Below are 24,611 nucleotides of genomic sequence, written 5' to 3'. Positions count from 1 at the left end.
ATTTCCCCCGTAGCGCCCAAAATGCACCTGTTGAGGTGGATACACATTCGGGTTTAGAACAAACAGCTTTTAGGTCCCATAATGGCCGAGCAACAGGCCGAGAGCGCGCTTGTATCTATTTCACCAGTAGGTACCCAGCAGTAGCACCTACCTCCCACAGCCGCGGCGGATGCTCTTCAACGGGACTGTATGTGGTTGGACAACCAGGTGACCAGAGACAACTAGTAAATCCCTATTGGGCCCCCTATTTGAGATGTGAACCCGCATGAGAGCCGAGCACTAGGTCAGGGAACATTTCTACCCATTAAAAAAGAACGTGCGTTTCTCGCGGCACAGGGATTCGAACTCGGCACCTGCCGCATACGAGGCGGATGCTCTACCGCGAGGCGGATCCTGTAACTCCGGCGTGATTGGGTGGCTTGTTGGGCTAGAGAACAGCCTGGCCGCAGCACCCATGGTTACAAAAACCCCCAAGGTTGGCAAAGAAAAGCTGCGCTTTTAACAAGTTAATAAGTGAATTTTTGCGAATTAAAGTATTTTGTAGCTCGCCTTATTAGCGGCAAAGTATTTCCAGCTTTCCTAGGAACTTGCCCTCCAATATGTCACAATTGCGGCGCTCATCTGTTTTATTTTATATACATATTAAATATCTGCATTGACTAAAGAAAGCACCCCGTGTAAGAATGGCCATGCACCACCATCTACGAAATCAAGAAAGCGTCCTTAATCTGTCAATCTCACACGTCGTTAACTATAGCATGTCACCAAATGTTGATCTAACTCGTGTTTCGAAGGGATGCAATCAACAGTCGTAGTGCTAATTACACCGGGCGCTTCACCGAACACAGGCTCATTCGCATTAGTGTATGACGTTGCGTGTTACAGCAGCGCTACAGCCGATGAAGGCCGGCGGCGATGCAACTGCATACCTTAGGTGTGCGAAAACGCTAACGGAAACCTCGCAATAATTTATTAAAGCCCGTGTCTTTTGCATTGACGATGCAGTATATACAAGATAAATGTAAGACATGTGTAACAACTAAAAATCAGGCTGCTTCCGCAGAGCTGTGAGAAAAAGCTCATGCAGTGTTTCGATCTGGCGAGGCTGGGAGCTCATCGGTCGGGACAGCTTCCTTGGTAGCGGTACTCCATCTGCAAGTAAAAAGAAAGATATTGTGCGGAAAGCTTCGACGATGGTTATCATTGGAGCGAATAGCCGACCGCTTGTAAAAAGCCATTCACCTAATTAATGTAGTGATGCGCTTGCATACATATATTTGTTGCCGTCAGAATATTTACTTAGCTATCCTTGGTTGCATCATTGCGCAATTGCGTAGAGAATAGAGCCGTGAACGGCCACATCTGTAGCGGTAGTACAGGTGGCCATACATACGCGTATAAGCCGATTCGTCATACGTGTGTTGTCGGCATAGAGGGCGACTGCCATCCTCCTTTCCGGCAGCCGCTACAGGTGGAGAGGGCGGCGGAAAAGAAAGAGGGTGGCTCTTCCTAAGCGCTCCGCAACAGCATCTAAACTTTCAGATGTCCCGGAACTGCAGCGCGCAAGCACGTGCATCTCACAGAGATAATATAGTTGGCATCCAGTGACGTTCGCGGCCCTGCAGCATTGGTTGCGCGAGAGCACGGGCTTTTTATTGCTGCTTCTTTGTATCTGCGGTGAAAGCTACCAGCCACCGACCATCATGAAAAAGGGGCGAATGGACCAAAGAAAGCCATTCGCTTTGGGCACAGGTACATGAATCCTTCACCAACTTGTTGGGCTCTGACTCTGCGACATGAATAGCTTTACAAGAGCAAAACAAAAAAGAGGACAACTCCCCTATCTGGCGCAATTTACCACTGAAGTAGTATTATGAATCGCGATGTGAACTGTACTTGTTATTCCGTTTATCACAAGAATTTTCTGTCATATCATGCGAAGTACTGGCAAGTCTCCTTTGGGCTAATCGTCTGATTTCTTTCTTCTATAAATATTGCGGCCTGGGGGGGGGCATATAAGAGGCGGTAGTAGAGGAACTGTGTCAAGCCTACGTAGTTTTCACGAGCCATTGCCAAGCCTATGCAAGATAAGCTAAGGCTCCGTTTCTTCTCTATGCGACATGATTCTTGGAGGCGGTAAGTATAACGACAAAGAGTCAAAAGTGTAAGGCTGTTCTTAGAGCATGTAGCTCTTAAGATACACATTTAAAGCAAAGGGGCATTTTGTGGTCGTGCTTTCAGTCAGCCTTAGCGAAGTCATGCGTGCGCGGAGTTCGATCTTCAGCTCACGCGTTTGTGGATCTCGGCATTCTCTTGCAGCATGCTGGTAGCAGTTAGTATGTGATTCCTACAGAGAGAGAGAGTCCGAAACCTGCGCCTAAATAAAACCTAGTTTCTCATCACAGCCAAAAGAAAAAAAGAAGCAGGACGAAATATGTCGTGACACCATTCATTCATACTATTCAGGGACGCTGTAACGTAAAGCTATTCCGATCTGTGTCCACACTATTTCTGCCGCTAGCATTGCACGATTGGTCGCACATTTTTCGGGCCACTCTCACATCGCCTGTGTGTCACGCGAAATCACGAACCGCACACCACGGGCCGCGAATGAAGAACACTTGGAAACTGTCACGACAGAAAAGAACACTTTTACGGTAGATGCCCGTCACAACACTCAGAAGTATCCCTTGCTTTTTTCGACGTCAGAGATTACTGATGCAGTCATTTGGATAGTTTTTAGACACTCCCAGGCAGTGTCTGTCATGGTTTGAGTTGGGCTCATCGCCAGCGGCCGCATTCTTCTTGTTATTGTGACAAAATGCGCAGACGTCCAAACTCGCGCATACTTTTAAAGATATTCTATTGCCTCATTCGCCGCCCCCGTTCCTATTCTACTTCTGCGAGTAGTCTTGGACTTTGCAGCAGGATGGTGTCGGAGCACAAAACTCGAACAGTAAACACCATAGCAGTGCTGTCGCGCTCTCACGCTCGACTACATTCTAGCGGACGATTGGCTGGGCCAAGCGCAGTGGCCGTCTCTATGAAGACTATTATTGAGCAGGATGCCCTCGCTCTTCAACACACTAGCATGGCGACCCTGAAAGCATCGCTGGAGCGAGCCTGGAAATAAATTATCCAGTGAATACTTTGTGGGTTGTGATTGAAGCGTCCCGAAAGCGTTTAAAGACCGTGATCAAGGCCAGGAGCAAGGACATAATAAAACTGTTTTTCTTGTGTTCCTAATATATCACCTAATGCACTATAGAAGATATCCTCCGACTTTTTTATTCTCAGCCAACATATTAGGCATAAACCATGTGACAGTATTTATGGCAGGCCCTTTACTTCCATAGGGCCAGTCTACTTGCTTTTCTCACAATCGGTAAAGTATCTGCTGGTAAGTCGAATTCTAGGAAGTCTTCTACAAGTCGAAGAATGATAACTTTGATGGCATGTTGTCTGTATGCGTAGTGCCCGCCGTGGTGGCGTAGTGGCTTTGACAATGCGCTGCGAAACCACGGTGCGGGTTTAAATCCCGGCCACGGCGGCCGCATTTCGTTAGGAGCGAAATAACAAGATGCCCTTCTACCGTGCATTGGATGCACGTTAAAGAAGCCCAATGTGTCAAAATTAATCCGAAGTCCCCCACTTCGGCATTCTTCATAATCATATCCTGTTTTGGCACGTAATACCACAGAGATAAATAATTTTTTATGCATGATACCTTGTAACAGGCCGGTAGTGCACTTGGTCTCTCGGCGCTCAAATTCCCAGTAGGTAAGCTGTATTTAATAGGATTCTTCTCTGGTCTAAGTAACGTTCTTCGCATTCTACACGCAACCTCAAATCCGACGATATTATATGGACACCCGTTGGAAAATCGAGTGCACTGAGCACAAGAGATCAGTAAAAATGTTGAAGGCATTCCGTAGAACTGGGAATGCTTGTATGACAAGACGGGAGCGTAATATATCGCTTTTTTGCTATCGCGGTGACATTTCTCAGTTTATACACTCTGTTTTATTTAAGGTAACACGTCTAGAAAAGTATGTTCTTCCTCAAATGGCGGTGCGACATTCTTTTGAGAGCGGTGCTGTGTTGCAAGCCTCGTTTCTGTGATAACAGCACAGTGACATTTTTGTGTGTATGTGCATGTGTGCGTGCGTGCGTGCGTGCGTGCGTGCGTGCGCGTAACAAGAAACGTGATAAAGAAACCGTACGCGGAAGCGTACCTGCTGACTTTCTGCGTGCGGCGACTTCAGGCTCTGCAGACTTTACCGTAGGCTCAGGCTTGCCTTCGTAGAAGCCTTGAAATCCCAAGAAGGAATCCAGAAGCCGTGCCAGAAGTACTTCAAGCTTCAGTTTGGTCTTTGTTGGCGGATAACTGTCGCTGACATTCTGCGCGGAAACAGGTATAAAATACAAAACATATATATGTAGTGCCGAAGCATGTTCAAAGATTTCATGATGACCGTTGTCATGCAGCCGTCTGAAGGGATTTGAGCGAAATAAGCTAAACAATAACACTGGCTACATTTCTTTTATTTCATTCAACATTTATTCACTCCTTTCATCTCAATAAGAAATTAGGTGTTGTAGCCTTAGCAGACTAAAATAATTTCACATTCTTGTTCTAAGGGTTGTCGACTTCTTGTTTTCAAACGCAATGTTAGTACTGTCCGCATGGCCACGCCAGCTTCCCCAGACACGGGTCAATCATTTCCTTTCTTTTGCCTCCAGGTATCACAATTCATTGTCTTATCCTTGCCTCCCTCCCCCTTATGTTGCTGCTTAGAATGTACTTATGAAAGGAATTATTTATCAGTTTTAAGGCTATTCGGGCCCATCAAATTTTATGACCAGCTACACACTCAAGTAAGTTCAGTTACTGCAACTACCGGGAATTATGTAGTACGCATAATAGCGAAAATCCGGGGTCTTCGTCACAACCTTGTTCTCGCAGCCGATGTTGTGGTGGTGCATTATTGCCACAAGTACACGCGTATATCTAGCGAAGCCTTCGCCGCGTCATCGCTTTGGCAGGCGGGGCAGACCTTCCACGTCTAGGCACATCACTGGTCTCGACAACAGCAAATGATACAAGTAGGCTACGTGTCACGGAAACGCCACTGCTCACCATGCGGACCACTCGACCAGACTTCTTGCGCCGCTCATGAATCGCCAGACCGTAGCTATGGCTCCTGCTTCAAGACTCTGCTGCATCGCTTTTTACGTTCATTACAAGTTGAAATAAACCAGCATATGTTGCTGTTCTGTGGTGGCATCCGTTGGTTCGTGATTCCACAAAGTCGTTTTGTTGAGCCTTCTGAGTGCTATGAAACGCATATATTTACGTCATATGAAACATGCCGCGGTAACTTAGTGGCGACGGCGTTGCACTGCTGAGTTCGACATCGCGGATTTGATCTTGGCCGCGGGGGTTGTATTTCGATGGAGGCGAAATGCTAAAACGCTCGTGTTCTCAAGTTTAGGTACATATTGCGAAAACTGAGATTTTCTAACGGCTAGATTCTTAATCAGATCGTGGGTTTGACACTTAATACTTCAGGATTTTATTTAGCTAATTTAGTGAGACGGGAACTTCCAGATGAAATATAACACGCCTTGAAAAACATTACACAAGTTCAGCTGATAACGGTGGCAGTGAATCTACCGGAAACACAGCGGATAGTCCCAAACTGCGCGGCGTATCAGGCAATTCATAGCAGAGCGTACCTGAAAAGAAGCTTGTGCTATACCGTTGATTTATCAAAGGTGGGGTCATGTTTGTACGAAACACTGCCGGGACGGTTATGATCCAAGTCGTTTTAACCGTATTCGCATCTTATATGCCGTTTCAGTTCTTTGACTCACCAGCTAAGCACAGAAACCCCACTCGGTATGCTTAATGTTTGTGCCCGAACTCCTTTCACAGAACTTCTAGCGGGGCTAGTTTGTAATTCTAAGCGACTTAGTACGTCGCTTCACAGTAACACTTTTTACAGCTTCACAGTCTTCATCGTACCGTTGCTGCAGTTAACAGCACTTTCCGCAATCGTACTTAGGGTGAACCACATTCGAAGGCGTCCCTTGAAAAATATGCATCAGATCATTGATCCAGCAATACTAAAAGCTGTAAGGTCAGTTTTTATGCTCCATTACTTTCTCTATGTCTGTGTTAGTCAAATATAGTGAGGGCGGGCAGCATATGGCCGCGATGACATCAAATGACATTTCGTGTATCATATTCAGTGTTACACCTGGCGAAGTTAACGAATCGCCCTGAAGTGTGTGTGCCACAGTGCGCATTTCGCGCGAATAAGGTATATAGAGTTCCGAATGAACACGGATGCCCTCTCTTAGACTGAATATAAATAAATAAGGATCGCGGCGCATAACTTGTTGAGCACATAGAACTCCGTTTGTGCATCACACCTACACTCAATCTCATTCCTACATACGTTTAACTTAGTAAGAGGTACATAAGTGCAGAAGCGTTCTATTTACAACATGGAACCTAGGCGGAATGAATTCCCTTGAAAGTCGGCTCTTCCTATGGAAGAAGCTTCTTTCCATTGCTATGGTATATATCACTATTATTCGCGTTCAACATGTTTCACTAAGTAATAATCATAATGATGGTAATTTTATTGCGCATCTTCTATACATCCACATAAATCAGGTCTGTCGGAACACCTTCGGGCTTTAGGGCAGTGCCTGGCAGACAGTCGAAGCCGTGCGAGTTACGCAAATGCTTATTGCTGAACACAAGCAGCTACATGAAACAGGTAATGAACATAGCCTGGTCAAAATCACAAAATATTGCACAGAAATATAAACACAATCAGGTGGAAGCCGAAAAGAGTTAGTGAGCATACGGAAGGGTCAGTGTAAATTGTGTTAAAGTGGTAATGAATCACAGCAAAACTAAACCCATGCAATCATCGTAGGGACCCAACTAATGTATATAACAGGGACAATACGATTACACACGCTATTATCAAAAAGTGGATCATATTGACAAAAACGCTTCACTTAGCGAAACTAATGCGAAAGGACATGAGAGGGTAGTAATGCATTATTTGGTTTCGTTTCTGCTACGACGAGATAAAGGCTTACGTAAAGAATAAGAAGCATGTGCCGGATTCCATCGGGGACGAGGTGGCGAGTGTTCTCGTTGATGAGATCTGCAGAGACAAACCAATCATACAGAGTTTATCTTGCTGGATAGCAAGAGCTGTATAACACTAAGGCAATCTTGTCCTGGTTGCAGTGTCAAGTGATGCAATGTAGTTAACAGGCAACAGCATCCAGGACACTACCGAGTTACGACGGGAATACGCTGGCAGGTGATAAACCTAGTATTTTGTGTGTAAGCAAACTGAGATAATGCCTCCTCACAACTGCCAGTACAAGCGAAATAGAATAAGGTTTGCTCTCTGTACATGAGCTTTATCTATCAACTTCGGTCACTTTAGTAATTCAAGACTAGGTATACTTTATTTCTTGTGAAATTACTTGGGGCGTCATTAAAGTAAATGTACCGGTCCACTTCCACACTGCATAATCAGGTATACCGTACTAAGATAGGCAAGTAACACGAATAAGGCGCTTTTTTATCTGTTTCTTTCTGATGAGGTGTGTTTACAGTCGGCGGAAGGCTGAAGGTAAGTACAACCATATATTTTCTATTTGCACGCAAGATAGCCAACGCCTAAAACGCTGCATCATACCGTGCGTCTTGCGAGAGTCTGTTTATTCACCTGATCGATGGAACTGGCACCAGATTTATAGTCACTACAAATCAAAATGCAAAACTTCCGCATCCCATATGCGCCACAGTCAAAGTCATTTCTCTAAAATGAGCATTTAGAATCAGTCAGCTCTCAAATTATCGCTCAATTTGAACCGCTGCAATATAGCCGCAACATCAGGTGTACATCTTAACCTCAAATTGCGAATATGGCTTAATGAGAGAGCTATCAAATACAAAGAAACATATAAGGTGTAGTTCTTTAGAATTTACGCATTTTTATAAGCTTCCGATGAAATCAACGCAACGCAACCCCTTCAGCACAATTATTCTAAATAGGCGGCATTTCTTACGATATAAATTGTAAATATCATACAGTTAGCGTTATTGGAAAAATTATTTTACATCTTTGTCACACGTCCTACCTCTGCACATTTGAAGCTTGCTTATGCTTGGTGCACATCCCTCGATTAGGAATCCAGAGCATATTATAACTCTACAGTCTTAAATGCCACCCTTAAGATGTGCAAAGCATTTCAAACAGTTTTATAGAGCACTGCATAAGAAAGGCCTTTTAGAAATATACTTTATGCAACACCGCTGCATCTCGTGACACATGTTAAACTTTTTTTCCGAAAGTGGTACGGGTTCAAGACATATACTAATTTAGTTGCGCTGGGTCGTGCATGACTTAAATTTCTTTTTTATCAATCAATGTCCAGAAGGAAATACATTAACCTATACTTTTTTTCATAATTACAGTAACATTTGCGAAAATCGTTACGCAACCACGAAAGGGCCAAACGGTGGCTTTCCTGTTTCTCAGAAGAGCGGCTCATGACCTAACACTTAGAGACTTTGACAAGTGCAAGTGACGCAAGCCGTTCGACAATCTTTGCAGACTTTCACAGCGCCATTTTCGGAAGGTCATGACTGACAGCGGCATCAAAGTTATCATATGAGATGACACTACATGACGAAGAATACACATGGTTTCCGCAATGCTGCGATTGCAGCAACATCACTTGTGGACAACAGTCACCGGGTCATCGCAGATGTACTGCACGTCCACGCGTGATTTCGCGCGATGCGAGAAGAAATAAATAGGCCAAGAAGAATCCAAGCATGGGACTTATGGGTGCATCTTATGGGGAAAGCAATGTACAAGACGTCACAGGGGTGAGCGCTTTGTCAGCGGAACTTATAACTTGCAAGACAGGGCTGGGCATCTAGATACACTCGGTTATGAAGATGTTCACTGTTAGACTGCTCAGACGGAATAACACCCCCATAACGAAAGCACTACTGACATCACATATGGTGTACGAAAGCGTTCTCTTTCGGTCAAACTTGACGTATAGATTTGCATCCAATGATAGGTGTAAGCTGCAGTTTCCGAATGAGCTTTAGTGCAACCCAGTCTAGCAGGAACTTGGGATATGTGCCGCGGTAGCCCAGTCGCTATGGCATTGCACTGCTGAGGTCGCGGTCCTGGTTCAGATCGCGGCCGCAGCGGCCGCGTTTTAGTGGAGGCGAAATGCAAGAAAAGAAAAGCATTCGTGTACTTGTATTTATGTAAGCGGTAAAGAAACACAGGCGGTCAAAATTATTCCTGAGGCTCCCACAAGGCGTACCTCTTATTCAGATGGTGGTTCAAAGAATTCAAATTTGAAGAATTTAAGGAATTTGAATAAATAACTGCCCGCAGCGACGGCTTAGAGGCTATGGTATTGCACTACTAGGCACGAGATCGCGGAATCCTATGCCGGTCGCGGCGACCACATTTCCATGGGGACGAAAGGCAAACACGACAGTGTACCGTGCATGGGGGGCACTGATGGTCAATATCGATCAGGAGTACCCGCTACGGTGTGCCTCATACTCAAATCGTGGTTTTGGCTCGTAAAACCGCAGAATTCAATGCAGATAGATAACTGGGAATTTGCAAGCTTAGCAATGAAGATTTCGGCACAAAGATTTCCAGTCATTCCGGAAGATAAAACACGGAACTGCAGGAAGCTGGCCCATCTTTGCATTTTCTGTACTTTAAATAAAGGCACCTTATTACAATAAGGTTAGCTTCCGAAAAAGAAGAACGCTGTTTTCTTTTTTTGTGTGCGGTTACAAGACAGCGCATGCAATGAGAACGCACGTTCAATGCACGCAACAAGCAGGCTAGGTTATTTAAGATGTGCCCAATAATAGCAGTTACCAACCTTCAAGGTCCAGCTTTGTCACGACTGCGTCCCGGAGCACCACAAGAAAGGCTTGTCTCACGGTTGTTGAGCCCTTACCCTGCATACACACGGTTACGATAGGCGCTAAAATTACCACTTTATCATTTACTGCGCATCATAGGTGCCAATGTACATCATACGCAACTCCCGCCAACACTTTGTCCAATGCCACAATAAAGACGCCAAGAACTCTGCGCTCATTGAGAAAAAAAAAAGTAAACGAGGAGAGAGAGAGTGCGTGGCACTCCAGTGCCTGTTCTGTTGCTTAAAGGGCCCCTGAAACGGTTCGGACATATTTTGTAGACGCGTAGGGTACAGCTTAAGTAGAACATTCACACCACAATTTAAGTGAAGCGTTACGTATTAATGGAGCTACAAGCGATTAGAAGTTACCCTCCTCCCTAGTCATGCTTTTCCTCCTCAACTCGTTCGCCGAGCGATCGGGGCTAAGCTCCGCCTTCACTGGTTTCGCGTCACGATGCGACGTCACATCGTCCACTTCCGGTTGTTTTGGAGCCCGCCCCCGCCCGCGTGAAACCTCTCCGCTAGCTGCTTGGCCGTCGGCCCCAAGCGAGAGCTATCGAAGCAGCGTGCGTTGCGAGCATTCTGTCGTAGCGCCGAACGTGTCTGGTATTCCGGTAACCATAGGCAAGCTGGTCATTTCGGCAAATGACTGGTGGCATAAACTCAAGCTGATGAAGGAACATTAGCGCAGACGTACGTGCGGCCTGATCGGTCTGCACGGTCCAGCCACTTGTTGGCGCAGCGCTTAACCATGCAAACAAAGCGCTAATATTGCTCTAACCAAGTGTAAAACATTTTAAACATTTATAAAAACAAAGTGTTGATGATTACACTCCTGCGAAAAATACCCACCAGCAGCCGAAGAAGAATACACTTCGTTACTGCTACTGTGTATGGTTGAGCTCTGTGCCACCAGGTGGCTGCACCGTGCAGACCATTCGCATTTGCGATTCTGCTCATCCCATGGCTCATCCCGTTACGGCACAGTCAAGCGGCCAGACCCTGTCCCCTTGCGCTTGCATTTGCCCTAATACCGGACTCGCGAAACGCTATTGCGTTAGTAATCTTCCGGTGTAAAGTGACGGCCACAAACGCCCAAACCCTGGCGCCGATCGGATAGCGGCAGTCCGATGCGCAGCAGCCAGCTCGCTCGTATGCTGCCTTGCAGAGGGACACGACGTCGCAGCTTGACATATTGCCAGGCGCTACGTTTGCAGTCCACAAAGCAACAAAGTCGAATCATAGTGCTCGCGAAAAGACTGAGACCGACTCTGACCGCGGAGCTCTCGTCAAAATGGAGTACGTTGTAACACAAGCAGACGACACTTGCTGTGTGCCGGAAGTGCTTAATTGTATTAAAAATCGTTCTTGTGCATTCTCTTTATGTTACTTTCAGCTTATAAAAACAAATGAACTAACATTCCAACTATTACGAAGATCATTTGTTTACCATAAAGTTGGAAAAATTATTGATCACGCGCCCTGGTCAGCCAATCGGATAGCTCGCCCCACAGACGTCATATGGGTGATTTTCGTCATATGGGTAGGGGCGGCTTAAAATTCCGCCGAGCAGCGTGCTCCGATCGGCAGCGATGTGCATTTTTAAAACCTTATAATAAATTACACGCTTTACGCGGAGCACTTAGATGTGTCAATTAATAATCAGAAGGACCTACTCTAACGACTCAGTACGTTTGTAGAAAATGGTCAAAATCGTTTCAGGGTCCCTTTAACTCAACGCTAATACCTGGAAAAATTTTGACAGAACTCTAATGTCACCTCTGGCCACAATTAGACGAAGAGGCTCCCGTACACCATGCAGAACATCTATAATATGGCCGAACGCTAAGAGCATTCAACTCTGTGAACCCTCTTTCTGAGCCTAATGCTTAGCGTTTGACATCGCTTTTCGGAGTATACCCAACATTCTTGCAGACAGTCTCTCTCAGCGTGTCTAACGTAACTGGTGCCGAAGTTTAATACAATGTAAACGCCACATAGCTGTACAGAACCGTGGTAATATTGTTTGTCATCGTTTGGAACAGGTGTATTCTTGTATTCCACCTAATTGCATAATCAGTAATTAATAATTGGGTAACCGATCAGATATTAAATTCAGAGCAATAGTACCAATGAGAAAATTGCGGATCATCATAAAAGATTCGCTATCCGGCTTACTGTTGCTCAATACATGCTAAATAAAAGGTTTTCAATGCCTGAAAGAAAAACCTGCGAAATGAGAAAAAGAGCTGCACGACTAGTCGGGGGGCACTTCCTTTTTTTCGGCACATCGCGAGAGATAGTGCATTTGTGATCTGGCTATAATCACATCTGTGCTCTTATTTTACACTGTTACGTAGACACACGACAAAAAAAGAGCATGTTACTTCAGAAATTCTAGTTTCTGCCAGTTCCTAAACGTGAGCTCCGCAGTGTGTCGCAAGTGGCAATATATAAGTAGTTGCCTTGGCTTTTGAGTTGCAAGCGTCAGGCAGAATTTTACGTTAGGCCGCACCCTGCCAATGCGTGGTTAGTACAAAAGTTGAATCAGCCACTCCCACGCACATAAATTCACCAAGGAGAATACTTCCTCGCAACACCAAAATTTTTCTGTTTTATACTTGCTCGGTTTCTTTTGTAAGATTAAGGTACCCATATGGGCAAGTTGCGCTCGCGAATTCATAGTAGCCTTTGACGCAGCATGCACAATTTTGTTCCCGCTTTTTTTTTTCGTGTTTTCCGTTGAACGCTATAATGGATTGTATACGCATTCGGACAATTTGACAGTTCATCGTGCAGGTTATTTATTATTATCGTGCGACCCTTGACCGCACGGCATGACGGCACATTACAGCGGCGAGCTCCGTTGAGATCTACGGTAGCACACAAACCGGAAGCACACGGAAGCCCACAAACCATCCTTCAGTGCGAATGCCGCATGAGAGTGCACGTCCTGGTTTTGTTATCCAAAAGGCCCCATCATCCACTGCAACAAATTACCAGGCCATGAATCTAGGAGTCGGGAGGAATAGCTTCTGTGGTTTTTTTTTTCTTTCTTTCTTTTTTATGGTGAAGTTCCGCTTCCTTTGTTTTTAATTTTATTTCTGCGGCAAGTGCACTGGATTCAGCAGTATAAAATAAAAGCTGAAAATGCATTGCACGTGACACATCTTAGTCGTACACCTGCCCTCACCAGTGTTTCTCGCAAACAACGCTGCGCAGGCAAATCGGGCTGGGCGTGTGTGCGTGCCTGAAGGGAACAGCGAAGCGCAGGATGCTGACACTGATGTGTACTTCGTGCGCTCGCGTATACCGTGTCCTATCTCACAGCTCTTTAGCGTTAGAAGGCGCCGCAGCGAGATTCCGAGTAGGTTTGATTTCACGGTCTTTACGTTGCCAATTAAATTTGCTAGTCGCGTAAAAGTGGGGGCAGTTTCTCGAGTCTAAGGGACTGACGCGAAAGTGATTGTCGGAAGGTGCGTGCCTTGACGACGTACAAGATCATGTCAAGGGTGGGCAGGACGTGTCGAAACAAGTTTTCCCATTCGGAGGAAAGCACTTCCAGCAGTTTCTCTCCTGCAGCAAATGAGAAACAAATGAAAAAGGATAACACAACGATGTAAACTGCAGCAGATCAAGTAAAAAATTTTACAGCTGTCTCTTCCGCGGCGAAGCAATTTCCTTTCGCCAAAGGTTATACGGGATTACCTAATATATATTGCGGCTTAGGGAATGCACAACATGACCGAGCCTATCATTCCTACTTTCAGCGTGCACTGGTCAAGAAGGTCCTGGCAGCTTATCTATATCGAACCACGTAAATATACGAGATTCCCTGCATGTTTAGGAGAGAGTAGAAGATAGCTCCAGTGAGTCGACCAGCATTGAAAAGATTATCTATATAATAATGCGTCATTCGAGCATGTAAATTAAGAGAAGGAGTAAGCTACGACCAGCAGTAAACTATTAAGGCGCAGTCCCACATGTCATGCGTGGCCTCTCGTTGCTATTCAATGCATAATATATGCGCAAATTGCAAATGGGGACACGAACGCGTAACTTAAGATACAATCAGTTTCTAAAAAGCGAACCATGTGTGTCCTTCGTTGACATGCATGCAACTCTATTCAAGTGCGAGCTAGAAATGAAGTAGGAGCTCCTCGTAGAAATGTTTGAATTCTCCCTTCGTCATGCATCTGCCTCAAAAAGCGAAGAGCTTTTTTTGCACAGACTGCAGGCAGGGAGAATACATTCCCTTATGTCTTACAAATAAACAACCATAGTATAGCTATTATGGTCACTGGCAAGTCTTGTCGCCACTGTAACAAATTAAACAAATGTGTTTGAGTAAGTGAACTCGCGACGAAAAGACTTCGTATATTGAGGTGAAGATGGTCATCATTTCCGTTAAAGGTGTTTCACGTAGTTCGAATGCTCAGTGATTCTAAACGCGTTAATGATAGCACATTTAAGCCTGTCACCCAGATGCTTGCGCCGTCCCAATCTAAGGTGTGTCCAGATGCTTCTGGGGGTCCTGTTGACGTGTTTGTAGACATGCTGATCTTATTAACGTCCATCAAACGTGACATCTGTCGACGCTTGGTCACTGTTAAAGATTTATTTGATACACTATGTTTTAACCTGGCCAGGCCGTTGCTTGTCAAACGTTTGACTACAAGAACCAACCCTGTGGTCTGCCATACAAGATCTTCCAAGGTTTACTGGGAAGACCTGCATCGTCACTAAGTCGAAATCTCATTACACAAATATATTTGCGCAGAGTGGGCAACCGTAACAAAGGCCATAGTGCCAACCATAATATGAACCTCATGGAATGTCGCCTGGAAAGCGCAAGCTGCTCACAGACAATGACTACAGGAGTGCACTCACAGGCACGTCACCAGTGCGCTCCAGAAGCTTAATGTTTCGAAAGGGCCACTGTTCTCACTTTGCATCATGTTGTCGACAAGCGTACGCCTGACAAGTTATCGGCAGGTGAGTGTTATGACAACCGTAAACAAACGGATGCATGTGAACGCTTTCAAAGGGGGCATACATCTCAACAACTTGTACTTCAAAACAACGGAGTAACAACAATCGTACGAAGCGAGTTTGACACCCTGCTGCTGAATTTTTCCCAAACGTGTACTTAATGTGGGAATTCTCATACCTATTACCGGTGGTCTGACTGGCAATCGTGTAGTTCGTGAGCAAAGTCTTACTTGGCACAGCTTGCAGTTTTTGCAGCAAAGCGGTGAGGCAGATTTCAATTTCGCGCTGAAACAGCAAAAGACAACGGCTAAGTGACTGAAATATAGTGCACAAGAATATCGAGTCGCAAATGTACCTTGAATGAGTCGAACAGGAAAGGCCCTGCCTTCGAGCTTCCCAGCGTCCTGTCATTAAAAAGAAGAAAAATTCAAACGACGACTGAAAAGATTCCACACAGCCCTTCTGTCAATTGGTCCGAAAAGCAGGAGAAAACAAGAGGAAGAATAAAATTTTTATGAGAGGAAGGTTGGCAAAATTCTTTTTACTCATTAGCAACGCTCAAGTTATTTGGAATCCCGCATGAAACTTCTACTAAAATAACGAATAACACTTTAAGAACAAAGGCGCACACTTCATTGAATCTCGAACACATGACAAAAACAAAAAAAACTATCCACGGATGTGTATTCCTGAGCTTCTCACCAATTCGGCACGAATGTAGAGGTTAATCTTCATCAGATTTTCTCAAGAACGGCCACTGTCTTTTTCCTTCATAGACATCGGGCCTCAACTTCTTATTGCTTTGCTGTGTCTCTGTCTCCGACTTCAAATGCGCTTCCGACATCGATGTTTTGTAGCAGCAGCACTTGACCATGGGTTTTTATGATTCTCAATCAACCACGGAACGGCTGGCGCTGACAGTACATCTGACACCACCAATGCAACTGTATGCACTTGAATATTGCGCTTTGAGTTTCAACCCACTGTCACAGCCCGTGCAAAAAAAAAAAGAGATTAAGATAGAGAAGCGGTCATAATCAGAACAAGTGTAGTTCACGTGGAAGTACTTCCGAAGTATTTAATATGTGTAATATTGCTGCTGTAGAGAGATTGGTTACTTCAACCACAAACTTTTTTTTTCAAGTCATGCGCATGAACATTTAAATAAATCAAAGCGTAAACTTGTAGCATTTTAGTGGTATATGGTCTATATACAGCGCTCAAAGTACAACCATGTACACACCAGACAGCCTTCGGTTACCTTCTGTGAAAGTGAAAGTGTGTTTAAAAATTTAAGATGTTCATTCACAGAAGACCTTAGGTGCCGCACAGAAGTGCGCTTGCTCTATTGCCACTGCAACCTAATTGAACTCAAGGAACAAGTCAGTGCGACAAGGCAGATGATTTAGTGAACCAGCACTCTTTCGTGCAGCATTTAATGCATTCCTTTGACCGGACCATTTAAACTGCTGTGATTACGCTCTCCATAGAATTCGTGCATATATCCTGATAGTGTCAAGTTACCACTGATCTGTTGGAATCGTTGCACCCTTTGTATCTTTGTGCATACCAACGGATTCTATCAGGTCTTAAAACGCAAATCTGGCGCGCCCTAACTCCGATTAATTCACTAAATTCTACTAAGCTTCTTTTTTTCTTCTTTCATGCACAACTTTACCATAGACGAAGCAGCACACAGATCTAATACCTTTAAAACAAAGTACGCAAAACAGTACAAAAGAAATACCCAAGCCTATAGGTGCCGGACTGTAACGTTCGAGTAATCCGCGGGTTATCAAATGCTGCAGCCATTTATATACGGGCCACTGGTTTTCTCTGCACCCGTGGTGAGGGGCCTCGGTTTGCGCTCCTGGCATTACTCTCACAGGACTCTGAAGGTTCACTGCGCGCCTCAAGTCATGGCTAAATCATAACGTCACCACCTCGTGAGCATGCAGTTTTGAGCACTCATTCCTGCGTGCCCTCGTGACGTTTCTAGAGAAAACTAGCTGCCGTGCGTACCTAGAATACCGAAGAGAGGCGGTAGTAATACTGTCAGCGTCTCTACTCAAGAACTCTGATGCTGTTCTCCCGCTTTCCCCTTGCGTATCATCGATATATATTGCGCTATCTACGTTTAATATGTGCAACTGGTATTTTCTCGGTCGAGAGTGGCAGTAATGCGAATAAAAAGAAAGGGATGGACCATCTCTAAATGTGCGGATGACCGCCATTTTTTCTCAGCCCTGTATTACGGCTTTCGCTTTATCTTGTATTTATTTTTGGCTGGTTGTTTACACCAAAGAAGACACGGCCCTATAACTAGGCACCTTGAATACGCAGGTGCTCAGGCCAGTGGGAGTGCCACCACATGCAACATCAGCTGACATGGGGCACGTATTGAAGAATAACACACAGTTACACACACGCACGCTATCGAGTATTAATGCGATAAGATTGTTTTGACGAACGCCTGGACATTGCGGGTATCCTTGTCCTGAGCGCTTCTAGTGCTCCCAAGAACTGGGCGCCATGTAGCGTCCCGTGACGATGACGTCAGCATCTATTACGTAGGCGTCGTGATTCCAGTGCAATCACATAGCACCTCTTGACACAGTGCATGAAGTCTGTTCAATTTGTATGAGAGGCAGATAACACGGTTGCAGTCAAAGATGTCAGTGACGTTCAAAAGAAGCAATCGGTGCGATCAGTGGCGCATACCGTATTTTCTCGTGCAGTACGGCCATTTCTCCGGGTTCTAAGCGAAAGTCCTTGGTCATGAATAGACTTCGGATTGTGTGTTGCAATCTGTAAAGAAATTCCAGTTAACATTACTACGACAGTGACTGCCACTGCGGGATATATTCCATATCGCCGCAACAATTAATATATATATATATTTGTTTCGAAAACATATGTACAGGCGCCGACAAAAGTGGTATACTCCACGCAGATTGCTACTGCAGCGACGTCGCTCGGCATTTTGGCGAGCCGAAGCACGAAACATCGACGCGAGTCAAGCGACATGCTTGCAGATAATAAAGGGCACCCATTGGCTGTCTGGATTCCAGATGCTGCCTGTAGATGGCGTTGCGATGCAGTTTACCATTGCTCCGTCTCCCGCTGCGTGGAGTACACCACTTTTGTCGGCGCCTATACACTTGACAGCGAAAGCACAGTGAGGAGCAGGCGCTGCAACCAGCCTGACGCAACAGGAAGCCGCCCACTGCTTCCCGCATCCCGAAGCGCCGTCGCGCTACAAGTGTCAAGCAAGGCACTGCAAAATGACGCCGGTCCGCGAATGCCACTCCACGGCATAGTGAGAGAATGGCGGCTAACGTGTGATAATCGGATGACCGGTATGCAACACGAGGTGACTGAAAGAGAAATACGAATTGTTTGACGGAAAAAAACGTACGCAATGAAACTCCTTCAGTAGACGTAAAAGAATGCGAGAGTTACACAAAAGAAAATATCAAGTCTAATATGAAAAGAAAAGTCCAGTATTATTGATAATGCCACGGCCGAATGGCTGGATGAGACAAGCGCTTTCTAATTAAAACAAAGTGTGCCTCAGCTATTTCCCTCATAGGATAACCATTAAGATGCTCAATTATGGAGACCTGTCCAAAGTGAACTTGCCAGACTGTATTTTGTGTAGCAAATAACAATGCGTGGTGTGCTTTCTCCTTCAGCTTTCTCATTGCGGAAGACATCAGATCAACTGTAAGCTAAATTCAATGAATTATCTATCAAAAATGCGTAATGATGTGGAAGCGGCCATGTTCCACAGGGGAATTCGTCAAACTGGGATGCACATCCTCAAATGCCAAAGTTTCAAGAACCTTTCTTTGTCAACAATTTGTCTTCTCATTCAGGTGTAGAGTTCATCCAGTAGAATTATTGACACTGAACTTAAATATTGCCCTCCTTTGTTGCACCAAATTACCTTCCGCTTTCCAACTTGTTCATTATCTAAACAAAATTAAAATGCCCGACTCGCAGAAGCAAGTAATGTGCATTTCAGGAGGAGCGGAAAGCTCGGCTGCTACGCATAACAGAACATTTCATGCGATTGCGAAAAAATGAACACTCATAGGAGCTGCCCGCGCGCGCGGAACAGCACGTTGCATCAGACTTCGTTCCAAAGGCAATAACAAGTGCAATCATGACGAATAAATTAATCAATGCAAACTCATAATAAGCATACATCAAGAATAGCTTCCGCAGAAAGCGAACCTCTAATAGCCCTCATTGATCAACACATCCAGTGCAAGGTTCCTTAACACCTCCTAAAGTGTGGACCTGGAGACCACCTGACAGTCTCTGGACGCCTCACCAGCACGATTTTTTTTTCGCCAATACACCTACTCCGGAACTACACCATGGGTGCTATAACGGGAAGCTATTTCAAACTTTTCTTTTCCAACACTGCAGTCAGCCTTCCGCCACTGGTCAAAATCTTTTTTGAACCACCCCCACTTCGTCTGTCTGCCCCGCGACATCACGAAAACCGCGATAGCTCCCTATCTGATATGCATGACTGAGAAGAACAAAAAAAAAATAGTTATTTATAATTCAACGCCTTTTCACCATCAGCGCTCGGCTATTGTCAAAAGCTTTCGGGCGACACCCACTTCACCTGCCTGTCACGCGACGTCACAAAACCGCGAGAACTCACCACGTCAAAGTGACCTTTACGCGTTAAAGATGCAATAATATTCCGAACAAAACTGAGTTTTCATCGGAATAGCCGCAGACTGCCCCGTTCCGAAAGGAATAAAAGATGGCTGCCGCCGGTGGCTCAGGCACTGACTGCTCGCACCTGCCGGAGAGCATGGGTTTATTTGTATACAATAAAGCTTTTTCCGTGGCCATGTAACGTTTTAGAGCCCTTTCGGCATGTTTGCAACCTCGTTCTGCCAACTATTCTTTGGTGACGATCCGATTTAATAGCATTCTTAACCTTCCACTGCATGCCGTCGCGATTTTCGACCAGCCACCGCAAGATAACTAAGGGAAAAAACCAATCACATGCGCCGGCACCACCCTTTTCATCCGGTTAGCAATTTTCAAGGCACTGGCTCGGCTCCGTCGAATCCCTCTCCACTTGAGCATGCTCCTCGCCTCTTGTCAGCCAATTAGATAAGACAAGCCGCTCAATGTAGGCAACGTTATTCGTTTTTAAAGCAAACAAAAACGACCTCCTCTAAACGAGGAAAGCATTTTGTTGGTCTGTTCAGACAAACCTGCAGGTCACCGCCCGATGCTTGCGTCGGCGGTTACGCAAATTTTACGTCAGGAAATTGGAATAAAAGGTTATTGGAATAGTTTCAGGTTACAGGGCCCCATGTCTGCTAGGTTTCAACCCACAGATCCTGCTTACCTACTTTAAGTGGTTTCGCTGAAAACCAACCCTGTCCACTCCGAGAGCGTACTCAGCAAAGGGTACACGAGCTCTGATTCTCGTGTTCTAAAAAAACACGACTTCTTAACAAATTAAGCATGCACACGTAGTGTCGGGCGTCTGAAGACGCGTATGAACAGAGTTACCTTGATAGCCGAGCACTCACGGTCCCGACACGGGCGTGGTGAGAAGGGCCGCTCATGGGGCGCTCACGTTCTTGTCCGAAAATGAAAGTTACATGCCGCCGCTTCTTTCACCATATTGTGCCGCGCCTGGGAAACTCAGCAGCCCACGTGACCTCCAACACCGAGAACACAGCACGCATCAAGCCTTCTCGGCTAGCCCTCGCAGCAAGTCCTGCGTGCTCTCCCTGGCACTTACAGCAGACCGCGGGACAATGAGCCTGACGCGTGTATCAGCTCGGCTGCGGGACAAACCCTACTCGGCTAGCTGAGCCGCGCGGGCAGTGCAAGCGCCGTCGCACCAACGACACCACAGAGACGGCGGAAACGCGCCTCGTGTGCCTGCACACGAGATTCACATGGTTTCTCTCGTTTTCGCTGTCATTTGTGCACGCAAATTTCTTCGTACGGGAGTTTTATGAAGCGAAGGCGGCTACAGACGATTTTCTTTGTTTAGTTCATGTTCGTAGGCGCAAATTACAAACCTAATACACGGAGTAACATTTCCACAACCCTACAGGGGCATGAACTGTAGACAGTGCCCGCTCTCTCATTTCTCCAATTGCTAGCAAACACATTGCATTGCTAGTGTACAGTGGCAAAACAAAGTAACGTTTCACCATGCACGTCGAAGTTCTTTACCAGTACCGCGCCAGCGTCGACTGGCCGGTGAAGCGACGAGCTCAGCAGCGCATGCGCAAGGCCCGGCACCGCCCCAACCGAGCTTCCCTGCTTATCGGAGAGAGCAAGTGCGCGTGAACAAGGGCGAAATAACAAACTCAAAAGTACAACCGCATGGAAGAACAGATCTAGATGTCCGTGCATTGTGTAGGATCCATCTGTGATTCCGAAAGGACGTGACCTCCAGAAAGGGTAACAAACGCTAGCGTAGCGGCATTCTGTACCTGCCGTAAGTGTGGTGGGGAATACGGCGATCTTACTGCTAAGACAGAAATAATTTGATAACTTTCTCCTACAGTCGGCAGATGATACAAGTAAAGAAATGCTGCACACCAATGCCGGGTGTGAAGAGATCGTCCCACGTACCGTAGTTGGACATTTCTTTCTCGAAATCAGGCTCTCGTATTCCACCACTGAATTCCCTATACATAAGCATGTTCTGGCTTTGTCCCCTCTACACTCTAAAAAAGTTTACACCCTTTGGGGTGTTTATTTGCCGCACAACAATAATCGTCATCTGTATTACCCGCATTTCCTTTCTTTAAAACGCAGCGCTCGTTACTTTCCTGTCGAAAATGCTCTGTCATGCTGATAACGCGCGTGCCGTTTGTGACTTGGAAGTACCGGGCTCGCACCGCTATAGAAAGTAAATGCGGGCAAGACAGATGACGATTAGTGTTGCGTGGCAAATATACACCTCATTGGGTGCAACTGTTTTTAGAGTGTATGCCACATATCTGTAATAAATTCGAGGCCGTCGAGCATATTTTATTGACTGGCAATTCATTTCTTTCCGGCGATTATGTGCTCCTGTAAATTCTTCGAAATCTTTGTCCTTAGGACCCCTGCATTATCCTTCAATCGAAGGAAAGATTTTCCTTTCTTTTTCCCTGATCCCTTTCATTTTATGTTCCCATTTTCCTTTTATACCGGCATCCCACTCTCCCTTTTGATTTAAAACAGCGAACCGAGTTGCACCTAGTTAACCCCACTGAATTTTCTGACATTTCTTTCTGACTCATTGTTTCGTTAAAGATCAAATTGTGCATTCCATTAAGACGGCAAGCTGGGCGAGTTGGTGATGAAACATGTTCCTATGGGTGAGCAGCGTAACCCGGACGAAGGACGAGAGGAAGTACACAACACGAGCGCAGTCTAACAACTGGTTTATTATTTCAAGCAACGGACTATAAGATACAGGAAATGTAAACACGTGTAAAGTGACGTTTACAAGGGTGTTAGCCTATCTTGCCATTCAAGCCAAGATAGGCAAGAAGGCTGGCTTGCGTCAGCCAGCCTTCTATCACTCTGCAGGACAAAGAAACTGATTTTTTGAATGGCAAGATAGGCTAACACCATTGTAAACGTCACTTTACACGTGTTTACATTTTCTGTATATTATAGTGCGTTGCTTGAAATAATAAACCATTTGTTAGTCTGCGCTAGTGTTGTGTACTTCCTCTCGTCCTTCGTCCGGGTTGCGCTGTCCACCCATAGGAACATGTGCATTCGCATTCCATACACAGCTACTTATTCCCAAGAACGGTGCATGCACTCTGTAGACATTAATATCCGGCATCTTCAGGCAGATCACATGAGGCAAGTCCCGCATGTGAGAACGCACGGGTTTATTTATGGATGGGATCCGTGTACATTCGCCCGATGACATGGGACTTGTCCCATGTCATAAATGGGACTTTGCGGGTTTTCGTGCGGCAATGATATTGGACCAAAAGCTATGTCGGAGTCAATCTACTAACGGCTCGTGTTCCGCAAATGCTTTTGAAGCGACTCTTCAATGCGGTCTGGGGGGGTTGAAATTGAATTTCTGCGCCGTTTACATCAGCATGCGAGAGTGCTCTTATCATGCAAGGCTTAGCCCCTTGTACAGGAGTGCAGTCGTGGAGGAGGAGATACGAGTCTTATCACGAGGCACGTGGGCATTATTACATGTTTGCGAAACGATAAGTGCCCCTTTGCCAGCCCAGATGCGAACTGCGTGTTACAACGCGCTGTAGTCAATAAACGCATACTTTTACCTCCCACAATAATCGGCTCTTACGAGTTTATGCACCTCAAGCCCAAGTATAAAAGAAGTATATGAAATATAACTATCTCCATATGTTATATATTGAGATAGTTATATTTCCATAAATTATATCAATAATCTTGTAGGCGTAATTTTTTCGTTTACTTCCCCGAATCGTCTTTATACCATCCCACAATACGAGACGCGTTTCAAACAATTTTAACCAGTCAAAGTGTTATGCCGTATATATTGAAACAGTAATTGATTTCCACGGCTGACAAATGTGGAATTTGCTCATGTAAAACTCTTGCTTGGGCTAGTTGGTTCATGCTTGAATGTGTAAAGAGCAGAGCGCAGATATGAGGACAGAAGCAGAACACAAACGACAAGCGCCGGTCCTGTAGTTTGCGCTATTCTTCTGCCCTGATCTGGGCGCCCTACTCTTTACACATTCCAAAATGTGGAATATGTTACTCTCTGAATTAGCTGCAATAAAGTGATTCGGTGACTAATCTGGCACGTGCCTACAAGGCGAACAACGCTAAACGCGGGACCTAACAATAAGACTGTCAGAGCACTGTCCTGTGTGTTCTTGTTTTGTACTGTTTTCCCTGCACTGCTTCCAATACCTCTTGGGGTTTCAGCCAGCATGAAACTTCAATGTTCAAAAATATATTCTTAACTACAGCCAGCTACTAAATTGCATCGTTATTTCGTTTGGTTCTCTGTCATTTTTTGCTATATGGACATTTATTCGATCGTGTCATTACGTTCCGCTGTTGTTTCCACAGCTGACCAGTATGTATACTTCAATTTTATTGAACCATAAACCTGCGCACATTCCAGGAACTACAAGTTCAATCCCTAAGCATAAAGAAACGAATACAACAAGAGCGGACACTTCCATAGAACCCAGCGGCCCAAATTACTGCAGCGCACCAAGCCGCCGGCGTTAATACCTGAACCACACTTGCGGTTTCGGTTTAGTGCGCGCGCGTTTTGAATGCTAGTTGGTACGCGTCTCACCAGCTGCCAAGTTTCCTTTTTTTTTTGGTTCTACAGCTCGACCGCGCGCGGTATTCGTGCGAAATCGTTTATTAAGTAAAATTGATCGCGAACGATCTTTACAAGCCTCCATCGAATATGTGCCACGTGCAATTTCATAAAGACGCAAGACGCCTTGTTAAATGAGGAAATGTTTATTTTATTCTATATAGAAGCTCGTTGCGGGCTTTTCTGCATTCATCCAACGTTGTGGCACCAGGTAAGCAGCAGCAGTTCCCGTAGGAAGCACCACCAGACG

The 24,611-nt window shown here is 45.4% G+C and overlaps 1 protein-coding gene across 4 annotated transcripts in view; it reads right to left on the bottom strand.

Moving 5' to 3' along the window:
• Window positions 1–953: 953 nt before the first annotated feature.
• Window positions 954–24,611, bottom strand: part of LOC126540614 (proline-rich protein 5-like) — a 47,162-nt gene continuing 23,504 nt past the window's right edge. For all 4 annotated transcript variants that reach the window (XM_050187451.3, XM_055076153.1, XM_055076154.1 and 1 more), the window contains 8 exons: window positions 17,731–17,817; window positions 15,365–15,413; window positions 15,240–15,294; window positions 13,502–13,593; window positions 9,973–10,051; window positions 7,123–7,190; window positions 4,236–4,401; window positions 954–1,152 (listed from right to left, as the gene is read on the bottom strand). In XM_050187451.3, coding sequence (XP_050043408.1) covers window positions 1,040–1,152; window positions 4,236–4,401; window positions 7,123–7,190; window positions 9,973–10,051; window positions 13,502–13,593; window positions 15,240–15,294; window positions 15,365–15,413; window positions 17,731–17,817 — 709 coding nt within the window. In that variant the 3' untranslated portion in view covers window positions 954–1,039. The remainder of the gene's footprint in view (window positions 1,153–4,235; window positions 4,402–7,122; window positions 7,191–9,972; window positions 10,052–13,501; window positions 13,594–15,239; window positions 15,295–15,364; window positions 15,414–17,730; window positions 17,818–24,611) is intronic.

The sequence above is a fragment of the Dermacentor andersoni genome, chromosome 2 (genome assembly GCF_023375885.2).
Source record: "Dermacentor andersoni chromosome 2, qqDerAnde1_hic_scaffold, whole genome shotgun sequence".
NCBI classification, from domain to species: Eukaryota; Metazoa; Arthropoda; class Arachnida; order Ixodida; family Ixodidae; genus Dermacentor; species Dermacentor andersoni.
The sequence above is the reverse complement of the archived record's forward strand: the minus strand, read 5'-3'. Positions and strand labels throughout refer to the sequence as shown.